Source organism: Hibiscus syriacus, unplaced genomic scaffold (genome assembly GCF_006381635.1).
Source record: "Hibiscus syriacus cultivar Baekdansim isolate YM2019G1 unplaced genomic scaffold, ASM638163v2 tig00117056_pilon, whole genome shotgun sequence".
NCBI lineage: Eukaryota > Viridiplantae > Streptophyta > Magnoliopsida > Malvales > Malvaceae > Hibiscus > Hibiscus syriacus.
Genome location: NW_024063539.1, coordinates 8,521,636 through 8,533,825, shown reverse-complemented (window position 1 = coordinate 8,533,825; position 12,190 = coordinate 8,521,636). Strand labels below are relative to the sequence as shown.

Genomic DNA, 12,190 nt, shown 5'->3' with positions numbered 1-12,190 from the left:
ATAGATCCAAGCCTCAAGGAGTCAAAACCTAGGACGAATTAAAAAAAAAGTTATGACGACAATGCAAAGATTAAGTCAAAATCTAGGAATGTAAGAAAAATATGTTATTATTGTAAGAACAAGGGAGACATTAAGGTTGAATACTACATGTTACATTGAACCACAAGTACTACATGTTACCAAATAAAAACTAAAGGAATATTTTGGATCACAAGAGAAAACAATGAAAGAAACCTAGGGAGGCTAACATAATGGAAGACTACGACGATGATGAACTTTTAGTTATTTTTTATGAAGATTTTATAATAAATAAGGGGTAAATTCTTGAATCTGGTAGTAATTTTCACTTAAATTCCCAATTAGAATTGATTTGTGGTAGATAAAAATATTTCCCCACAAAGTTTGTGATACATTTCGCTTGATATATAAATATATTAGAGAAATCCAATTCGAGTAAAAAACCAAGTTTGAATTTATACGAGAGTATACTTCTACTATTAAACTTTGATTAAAAAACCAAATTGAAATTTCTATAAGATTATATTTCTACTATTAGACATGGATTAAAAATAATAAACCTAACTCAAATGGATTTCTTGCTATTCAATTTCTAACAACCCTCAAAGTACATCCGTACAGCAATAGAGCAAGCGATAAAAAGTAAAGATTTGCTATTCCTTCTCTACCCTCCTACTTTCTCTTTTTCTGTGACCTTCATTTTCTAGTTTCTTCTTCATCTCTCTTTTTGATCTGTACTTCCCGGGTTTTGCCAGCCTTCTAGTTCTACCTATAACCCTAACTCCAGTTGAAGAGCTTCTATTGTTTATGGCTGACTCCTCTTCGTCTTCTTCGTATATCCATATGGTAAGTCTTGAATTTATTTCTATGAAAAATATGGTTTTATGAACAATATATTAATGATCGAGTATAAACGCAGGTGCACCGTCTGATTGAAGAATGTTTGATATTCAGCATGAGCAAAGAAGAGTGCATGGAAGCTTTGTCTAAGAATGCAAATATAAAACCAGTCATCACTTGTACAGGTAATTTGTATAATGGAAGTAAGGGTGTTCTGCAGTTAGTATAATTATAGAATCTGCGATTTGGTTACAGTTTGGAATGAGTTGGAGAAAGAGAACAAAGACTTCTTTGAGGGTTACACAAAGGGAAACCATGAAAGAGCTACTGAAATACAGAAAAGACAAAGGATCCAGAGCAGTCTGAATGGCTACACAAGAGAGAATAATGACAAGGATTGATTTTAATTACAGTTGAAGTCATGTTTTCGGTTGCGTTGCATTAATCAAAATTACAATAATAATAGATGTTATTGAGATCATTATGAATATCGCGACCGTACAATATCAATTTCGAATGAGTACTTCATTTGTCTTCTTTGTATATAGGTTTAGTTTTTGGTGTAGCAAACCAAGGAAAACTTGCCCTTGCTATATTCCTCAACAACCCACTAATATAACAATTCATCTCAAACTCATACGTAAAATATCAAGTGAAATTTTGCAGACAATTTATATTATTCTATTCTTGTTGTTGGGAACATACAAGCGCATATATATGTTAGATGGGAAAGAAAGAGTCATGATAGCGGGGCTATTAATCGAAATTATGAAACCTAATAAGATATAGTATTATATGTTATGCCATGGATTACATATCGACTAATTATTATAAAAAAATGAATACAATTTTAAACACATATGAGTTGTAAAAAATGAAATAAATATAATATAATATATGTTCATAATCATTTTTAACCATTAAGAATGTATACAAATGATGCAAATGTATCTGCTCTAATATGGGACCTCTAATAAAAAGAACACTTCCTTCTGTCACTAGAATTGCTCAAAGCCTTATTTTTAACTGTTTATTTAAATATTAGTTAAAGGAATTTGAAAAAGGAGAATTGCAAAAATTGGGGTTATTCAGATCTAAAATAGCATGGAAAAATTATTGTTGGGCCTTAAACTTCAAATCCAAATATGTAAAACGTTGCATTTCAAACCATAGACCATTGGGCATCTCCACTATGACGGTCCACTTTGTAGTTTCCTTCTTTCTTGATTCAATTTTTTATTTTAAATTATTATTAAGAACTCGATTTATACTCAAAATTTGATGGACACTTACGTTTGAAGTAAAGGATGGGAACTAATCTTCATTTAATCAACTTAAGTCTAAACTATCCTTGGAATAAAGTCAATAATTTATATTCAAGTTTTGATAATCTTTGAATTAAAACTTCTCTAATTTGATTGCATCGTTATAATAGAGGTTAAACTTGTGGAAAAATCAAAAGCAGCCGGCTGCTAGGCTGCTGATTTTTTGTTTTTTTATTATTATTTTTGTTGAATTATGCAAGGGATAATTACAAATCATTGTACTTTAGGGTATTTACAAGATTAGCCCTTAGGTTTCAACTATAAATACCCTAGCTCATTTAGCTTCAAATCATCCCAAAGCATTCTAGCTTTCTTCCAATACTAGAGAATTTAGAGAGTTTCTTGAGAGTTGTTTTCTTCTTTTTATCAAGAGAGAATTATCATTGTTTTCTCCTTGGTAGATAGAGAGAAGTTGTAATTCCTATTTTCTCATAGTGAAATTTTTCTACCGTTGCCCGTAGTTTTTACCCTATATTATTTAGGGGTTTTCCACGTAAATTTTGTGTCTCTTTTATCTTCATTTTTATTTTCTCAAATTATCAGTTGTGATTTTGCTCTATCCGATAGCCGTCTTACGCAACAATTGGTATCCGAGCTAGATTAGAGTGTGTAATATCTGCTTATTGTCTTTGTGGTTGCCACCAAAAGGTGGATCCTCCAACATAAGAAAGTAAGAAGGTATTACCCATTCTTTGAAGGTTCCAGAGAACTATTCACGATAGTGAAATAGTGGGAGCTATCTGTAATAGAAGCTATGACAACGAAATTTGATATTGAAAAATTCAATGGGAGAAATTTCTCACTGTGGAAATTGAAGATGAAGGCCATCCTGAGGAAAGACGGGTGTCTAGCGGCTATCAATGAAAGGCCGGTGGATTTCGTAGATGACATCAAATGGAACGAGATGGACGGGAATGCTATGGCAAACATTCATCTAGCATTAGCAGATGAAGTATTGTCAAGCATCGAGGAGAAAAAGACAGCTAAAGAGATATGGGATCATCTCATCAAATTGTACGAGGCCACATCGCTGCACAATAAAATTTTCCTTAAGAGGAAATTGTACACTCTCCGTATGCCAGAATCTACTTCAGTGATGGAGCACTTAAATACACTGAACACCTTATTTTCTCAGCTTACATCCTTAAGCTGTAAAATAGGAGAACAAGAACGTGCTGAACTTCTACTTCAAAGTCTACCGGATTCGTACGATCAACTCATCATCAACTTGACAAACAGTAATGTCACCAGTCTAGTCTTCGATGACGTTGCAGCTGCTGTTCTACAAGAAGAAAATCGGCGCAAGAACAAAGAAGACAGACAAGTAAATCTGCAACAAGCAGAAGCGTTAACAACGATGACAACGATGAGAGGGAGATCAACAGAACGTGGCCAAAGCAGCAGTCACAAATATGGTAGATCGAAGTCGAGGAGCAAGAAGAATTTAAAGTGTTACAACTGTGGAAAGAAGGGTCATTTGAAGAAGGATTGTTGGAGTCTAAATAAAAACTCCAATCCACAAGGCAATACTGCAAACACTTCAGATGATGGAGATGCTCTATGCTGTGAAGCGTCAACCACCGTGGAAGGAAGAAAACGATTTACAGATATATGGCTCATTGATTCGGGAGCAACATATCACATGACCTCAAGAAGAGAATGGTTCCATCATTATGAACCTGTCTCAGGAGGATCTGTTTATAGTTGCAATGATCATGCCTTAGAGATCGTTGGCGTGGGAACCATCAAATTGAAGATATATGACGGAACAATTAAAGTTGTTCGAGATGTGCGGCACGTGAAAGGCCTGAAGAAAAATTTATTATCCTACGGATTGTTGGATAATAATGCAAGCAAGATTGAAACACAGAAAGGAATCATGAAGGTGTTCCGTGGAGCGCTTGTGGTGCTGAAAGGCGAAAAGATAGCTGCAAACTTGTACATGCTGAAGGGAGAGACTTTGCTAGAAGCAGAAGCCTCTGTTGCCTCATGTAGTTCAGATTCTGCAATGTTATGGCATAAGAAACTTGGACACATGTCAGAACAAGGAATGAAAGTCCTTGTGGAGCAAAAGCTACTTCCCAGCTTAACAAAGGTATCACTTCCTTTGTGTGAGCATTGTATAACAAGTAAGCAACACCGGTTGAAATTCAACACATCAAATTCTAGAGGCAAAAGTGTTCTAGAATTGGTTCACTCTGACGTATGGCAAGCACCGGTCACATCCCTAGGCAGAGCAAAATACTTTGTCTCATTTATTGATGACTACTCCAGGAGATGTTGGGTGTACCCTATTAAGAAGAAGTCAGATGTTTTTGCAACTTTCAAAAACTTCAAAGCGCGGGTGGAACTTGATTCTGGAAATAAGATCAAGTGTTTCAGAACAGATAATGGAGGAGAATACACAAGCGAAGAATTTGATGACTTTTGCAAGAGATAAGGCATCAAAAGACAGTTCACAGTGGCGAACACTCCTCAACAAAATGGAGTGGCAGAGCGGATGAACAGAACCTTGTTAGAAAGAACACGAGCAATGTTGAGGGATGCAGGCCTAGAAAAATCATTCTGGGCAGAAGCAGTCAATACCGCCTGTTATTTGGTGAATCGAGCTCCATCAACTGCAATAGAGCTGAAGACACCAATGGAGATGTGGACTGGTAAACCATCTGATTATTCAAATCTCCATGTATTTGGAAGTATTGTGTACGTGATGTACAACTCCCAAGAAATTTCGAAGTTGGATCCAAAATCCAGGAAATGCAAATTCTTGGGGTATGCTGATGGAGTAAAGGGGTATCGCTTGTGGGATCCCACTGCCCGCAAAGTGATCATTAGCAGGGATGTTATCTTTGTAGAAGATAAGCTACAAAGAAAAGAAGACGATGCTAGCGCTGAAAAGTCAGAGATTACTCATATACATGTGGAAAAGGAGGTTGAACAAGGAGATTCTTCTGAAGCAGAACCAGCTCATGATGAACAAGAACTAGAGAGTTCTGAAGCTCCAATAATCGTCAATCAGATCGTGTGAGAAGACGTCCCAATTGGCACTCAGATTATGTTATAGAAGGTAATATTGCATACTGCCTTTTAACAGAGGACGGTAAGCCATCAACATACCAGGAGGCAATAAACAGCTCAGATGCTTCATTATGGATGATGGCGATGCAAGAAGAAATCGAAGCCCTTCATAAAAAATAATACATGGGACCTTGTGCCACTACACAAGGAAGGAAGCCAATTGGTAACAAATGGGTCTTCAAAATCAAGCGAAATGTTGACGATCAAGTGGAGAGGTACCGTGCAAGACTGGTGGTCAAAGGATATGCTCAAAAAGAAGGTATTGATTTCAATGAAATATTTTCTCCTGTGGTTCGACTAACAACAGTTCGAGTACTCTTGGCAATGTGTGCTACATTGAACTTACATCTAGAGCAGCTAGATGTTAAAACAGCTTTTCTTCATGGAAATCTTGAAGAAGAGATTTATATGCTCCAGCCTGAAGGTTTTGAAGAAAAAGAAAGAAGAACTTGGTTTGCAGGTTGAACAAATCTCTGTACGATCTAAAGCAGGCGCCGAGGTGTTGGTATAAGAGATTTGATTCCTTCATTATGTGCCTTGGATACAACAGACTTAATGCAGACCCTTGTGCTTATTTCAAGAGGTCTGGTGATAACGATTTGTTATATTGCTGTTGTATGTGGATGACATGTTGGTTGCAGGACCCAACAAAGATCATATTGAAGAATTAAAGGCACAACTGGCTAGGGAATTTGAAATGAAGGACTTGGGATCAGCAAACAAGATTCTAGGGATGCAAATTCACCGAGACAGAAGTAATAGGAAGATTTGGCTTTCACAAAAGAATTACTTGAAGAAGATCTTGTCACGATTCAGCATGCAAGATTGTAAGCCAATTTCTACTCCTCTTCCTATTAACTTCAAATATCCTCCAGTATGAGTCCTAGCAGTGAAGAAGAGAGGATGGAGATGTCTCGAGTACCGTATGCATCAGCAGTGGGAAGTTTAATGTTCGCTATGATATGCACAAGACCAGAATTGCACAAGCAGTGGGAGTGGTTAGTCGGTACATGGCGAATCCAGGCAAAGAGCATTGGAATACAGTAAAGAGGATCCTAAGATACATCAAGGGAACCTCAAATATTGCATTATGTTACGGAGGATCAAACTTACTAATAAATGGTTATGTAGATTCTGACTATGCAGGGGATTTGGATAAAAGCAAATCTACTACAGGATATGTGTTCAAAGTTGCTGGTGGAGCTGTAAGCTGGGTTTCAAAATTGCAGTCAGTTGTGGCTACATCCACAACAGAGGCAGAATATGTAGCAGCTACACAAGCCAGTAAAGAAGCAATTTGGTTGAAGATGCTATTAGAGGAGCTTGGGCACAATCAAGAGTATGTCTCTCTGTTTTGTGACAGTCAAAGCGCCTTGCATCTAGCAAGGAATCCAGCATTTCATTCAAGAACAAAGCACATACGAGTTCAGTACCATTTCATTCGTGAAAAGGTTGAAGAAGGAACGGTAGATATGCAGAAGATCCATACCAAAGACAACATAGCAGATTTCATGACGAAGGCAATCAACGCTGATAAATTTACCTGTGTCGATCCTCTTGTGGCCTGTCAGAGACGTAAGCAACATGATGGTACAAGGTAGAAAGAATGGTGTGAAGATATGATTGTTCCAATCAAATCTTCAAGTGGGAGATTGTGGAAAAATCAAAAGCAGCCGGCTGCTAGGCTGCTGATTTTTGTTTTTTATTATTTTTGTTGAATTATGCAAGGGATAATTACAACATTAATCATTGTACTTTAGGGTATTTACAAGATTAGCCCTTAGGTTTCAACTATAAATACCCTAGCTCATTAGCTTCAAATCATCCCAAAGCATTCTAGCTTTCTTCCAATTAGAGAATTTAGAGAGTTTCTTGAGTTGTTTTCTTCTTTTATCAAGAGAGAATTATCATTGTTTTCTCCTTGGTAGATAGAGAGAAGTTGTAATTCCTATTTTCTCATAGTGAAATTTTTCTACCGTTGCCCGTGGTTTTTACCATATATTATTTAGGGGTTTTCCACGTAAATTTTGTGTCTCTTTTATCTTCATTTTTATTTTCTCAAATTATCAGTTGTGATTTTTCTCTATCCGATAGCCGTCTTACGCAACAAAACTCGTCGTTTAAAATTAAGTTTTGACGACCCTCGAAGCAAATTCCAACGACTGAAGGTTAGATCTCATCAACCTAAAATCAAGACTCCACGATCCTCGGAATAATTTTCAAGCAAACAACTCTCCAAACACGTCTTCAAGATCAATTCTTAAAGGACTTTTGAAGCAAACCCCATCCATCTAATTATATTTTAAATATATTTTAAAAAATGTATTTTCGCCCATACTTAAAAATTTTATAAGTTCTTCCCTCCAAACATAAAATTATGCGTCTGACTCAAATTCTATAAATAAAAATTTTATGTCTGATTATAATTTCCGGAATCTCATATAGACTCGAAACCAAATTTAATTTGTGTCGATTGTTTTTTTCTGCCCCCAAATAGCAGCCAATACCAAAATGAGTTGGTTGGGAGTTGAAGACACTTAAATTCGTCGCTCATAATATATTCATTATGTTATAAGTTATAATATATATATAGTTTATTTACACTTAAATTCGTCCCTTATAATACATACATACATATAATATTATATTATGTTTATTTATATTTTTTTCCCTTCTTTTCTTCTCTCCTTTTACAGGCCCAACAGTAATGGCCCAAATCCACACGCTGACCCAACTGCAATGGAAACCCTAGCAAGACTTCACTCCATCAGCGCCGCATGGTGCACCCAGCTCTCCCTCACTCGTCTCTCCACAAGCGCCACAGTCCCCACTTGGCACGCCGCTTGTCACGCAACGAACCCACTTTTCTCGGCCTCCAACTTACGTGAATGTGTAGGACACCAACTGCTCAACATAGCCCGGTTCTCTCGGCCACAAGCAACGATGGTGGATGTCAAACAAATAAGAGTAGTTGAGTTTGATTAGGACTCAAGCTAGACCAAAAAAATAGGCATGCATTTTTGTATAAATAGGCATGTAATCAACAGTATTAGGGAGATTTTTTTTTTCACACGGTGGATACGAAAGACAACCAGAAAATTATCACACAAATTACACACGAAACATTACGAGAGAGAGGTCACGAAAACATCCCAGAAAACCGAAGCAAACTCAAAGCATTTGTAAACGATTCGCATAGAAATAAAGAGGTAGTGATTCGTTTTACCTTTGTTCGTTCATCTCTTCCTTTGCATGTCGTTTTGTGCTTAAGGTTTGGCTTGAAAACAGTCAAAAATGGAAGGCCGAGGACCCGGGGAGGGGCTTTTTGAGAGGATCTTGCCAGATCCACCCTCCCGAGGCCATTTTCTTTAAAAAAAAAGCCATTGTTTTTCTGGAAAGCAAGACCCCCGTTCTTCGTTGGTGAAGAACATTCGAGAAAAGGGAGAACAAAAGAGATATTTCGGCGAGAGATGAGGATGAAATGAATTTCAAACGTTTGGTTGAGTTAAAAATGAGGGATCTGCGTGTTCTGTTATATTAAGGGTAAACTATGCCTTGTGACCCTCTGATCCCTAAAACTTCCATTTTACCCCCCGAATCCGATTTTTTAGACCCCATCCTCTTTTGAATTCGACCTTCAATCAGGGTTTTCTTTCAATTTAGTCATGTTGCTTCGTTATTATTATTATATTTTAATATTATTACTTTATATATATATATGTTGTTGTGTTTTACAATTTGCTATATATGTATATATTATTTTAATTTAACTATTACTATTATCTTCTTTTTACTAATTTATATATATATATATTTACGTTATTATTATTATATACGTATACCTTTTTTTTTATTGATTATTTTTGCTTAATGTTATATTTTAATATATATGTATATACTGTTTTACAAATTATTATATATGTATATATTATTTAATTTAACTATTACTATTATCTTCTTTTTACTAATTTATATATATATATATTTACGTTATTATTATTATATACGTATACTTTTTTTCCTTCTTGATTATTTTGCTTAATGTTATATTTTAATATATATGTATATATATATATATGTATATACTTATAATAGTTTATTATATATCTATTATTATTATGTGTACATTTCAAACGTTTTATTCGATTACCTTTTTCTTTACTTTGTTTTTATTTCTTTGGTGATCATCTTTTTATTCATTGTATTTATTTATTCGTTGGTTGTATGTAGATTATTAATATTTCATTTATTTATTTTACTCTGCTTATTAACCCCTTTTTTTCTCTATTTTTATCTTCATTCTTGTTTCCTTTATTTTTCATTTTTTTTGTTTTCGTTCTTTAACGTCTGTATTGTTAAGGGAATTTCAATCAATCAAGGGTAAGTAGTTCAGATCGATGTTTTACCTTTTAATTTAACTTTCAATTCTCTTAATTAAAGACAACTGGAAATTACATAGTACCGAAAGGGCGGTTCAAGGGTGCTAATCCTTCCTTGGCTGTAATCGACTCCCGAGCCCGACATATTTCCGGTAAGACGCAGATCAGGTAAGAAATAGGGTATCCGATCAACCCATTTATTTTTAAATAAATGATCGGTGGCGACTCCTAATTCATTTTCCTAAGTCGAAGCCCAATCTCGGGCCCAATCGAAAGACGGTTGCGACAGCTTGGCGACTCCGCTGGGGAACTAGGTAAGCGAGTCAGGCTAAGGTAATTTCCAGTTGTCTTTTTAACGAAAAGGGTAAGTTTAAATTTTAAGGTAAAATTTCGATCCTTATTGCTTACTTTTGATTATATTTTTCGAGTAAATAGTTGTACTAATCGTTTTCTCATGATTTCAGCTTTCCAAACATTTTTCATCTAAGGCTCTAAACCCGAGCTCCGAACCCGTTTTAAGTGGGGGTGAAAGCGACGCCTTCGTGTGAATTTATTCACCGTATGGGCCTAGCAAGTAGCCTTCGGGATTCATATACCTTATGCCTTCGTGTGAATTTATTCTCCGTATGGGCATAAGGGAATGTGTCCTCTCGAGTTTAACTTAGTCCACACAAGCCTGTGATGGGTTTCGGACTAAGGGTCTGGTCGGTCCAAGGGGGCGCCAGCAAGGAGAACTCGAGTACCGTTTTTAGAACCCAAACCGGGAGGCTTTGAATAAATAGAGCCTACCCCAAAACCACATTCCAAAACTTAGGACATTTCTTTCCTAACCTTTTTTTTCATTTACCATTTATTTTTATTTATTTTTATCTATTTCTATTTTACTAACGTTTTTGCCTTTGTGTTTGTTTTCTAGCATTTGCATCATTACAAGAGGCTATTGATCCCTAAAAAACGTTTGTTATACACAAAATAATTCGAGTTAATGGACAAAGGTGTGGTAATACAAGAGATTGAAAACGCTGAGGCACGACTATGGTCCGAGAAGGCTCAGAAAGAGAAGGGAGACAGTCTTCAGGGAAACTATGTGTCAGAACTGGTTAGTTATGCCGCTATCAGCCTGAAACAGAATAATGTCCAGGAGATGCGAAACATTTGGGACAGTTGGAAGAATGACAGAAAGCAGAAGTTCAGCCAACGATATGGTGATATCGCCCTCTTGCTCCATGTCAAGACTGATGAGCCCTTACTCCGAGCATTAATTCAATTCTGGAACCCGGGATATAGTTGCTTCACTTTTAACCAAGAGGACATGGTGCCTACCATCGAAGAATACACTACACTGCTGCATTGTGAAAGCATCAAGCTTGAGCGAGCCTACATTAAACACATCAAAAGCCAGCCCTTCAAGAATGCACTGGCCAAAGTTGCAGGAGTAGATGAGAAATGGGTAATCGATCGGACTCAGCGTAGAGGCAGTGGAGAAGGAATTGAATGGATACACATAAAGCAACTAATGAAAAACCACCCTGATGAGTGGAAGACTATAGACCTGTTTGCACTGGGTCTGTACGGTTTAATCATATTTCCGAAGGCTTTGGGGTGCATTGACGCTGCCGTGGTGGAACTATTTGAGCAACTTTCTAAACGAGTTAACCCAGCACCAGCCATCTTGGCTGAGACCTTTCGATCGCTCAACCATTGCCGAAGAACTGGCGGAGGAAGATTTACCGGGTGTATTCAGCTCCTTCAGGTCTGGATTCACAGCCACTTCTGGAAGACTAACGGGGTTGCCTACCGCCGTTTTAGTACCACCTATTCACCTCTAGGTGAATTTATTACCTTAAAATGGCATGAAGGCGCCTCGAAAGAAAAATGGATGAAGGTCTTTACGCATCTTCAAGACCGAGATATTGTCTGGAGAGCCCCTTGGTTATTCCTCAGTGATGTTCTTTTTCGATGTGGTGACTCCGACACTGTGACCTTACTTGGACTTTGGGGAGCAGTCGGGTATGCTCCGCTATTAGCACTTAGACAATATGGAGCACGACAGTTTGTCCCAGTAACATGCGGGTTGGCTAGGTCAGGGTTTGAGTATCACGGCGATAGCTAAAAAGATGATCAAAGAAGCAGCCGATTCGTGGAGGAAAGTATTCCGGATGGATGTTGTAGCTGCCAGAAGCATGCTCACTCCGGATTATGTGGAGTGGCGAAGATTAAGAAAGAATGACAACATCCCTGTGCCAGACTGTGATGACACCCGGACCATGGAAGAACATCTCAGGCATGTCCCTTCTGAACTCGAGATAGCCAAGACCGAGTTTGAAGCAGTGAATAATGAGTTGAAGAAAAGGATAAAGGAACTTGAAGCTGAACGTTATCAGTGGAAGCTTGATGCTGACTCTCAGAAAGATCGGGCAGAAAAACTGGAAAAAGAACAAAAAAGAGTCCGTTTTGAGCTCGAAGACTTGAGAAAAGGGTATCAAGATAAGGTCAAGGATAACTCCAAGTTGAAGGTAACCTCTGAATACTGGAAAGACGAAGCTCATA

The 12,190-nt window shown here is 37.2% G+C and overlaps 1 protein-coding gene across 1 annotated transcript; it reads left to right on the top strand.

Annotated features, from left to right (window-relative positions):
- The first annotated feature begins 821 nt into the window (after positions 1-821).
- Positions 822-1,259, top strand: LOC120198515. The gene is made up of 3 exons (XM_039199829.1): positions 822-864; positions 938-1,043; positions 1,114-1,259. The coding sequence occupies exons 1-3, from the start codon at positions 826-828 to the stop codon at positions 1,257-1,259; spliced, it is 291 nt and encodes a 96-aa protein (XP_039055760.1). The 5' UTR covers positions 822-825.
- The last annotated feature ends 10,931 nt before the right edge of the window (positions 1,260-12,190 follow it).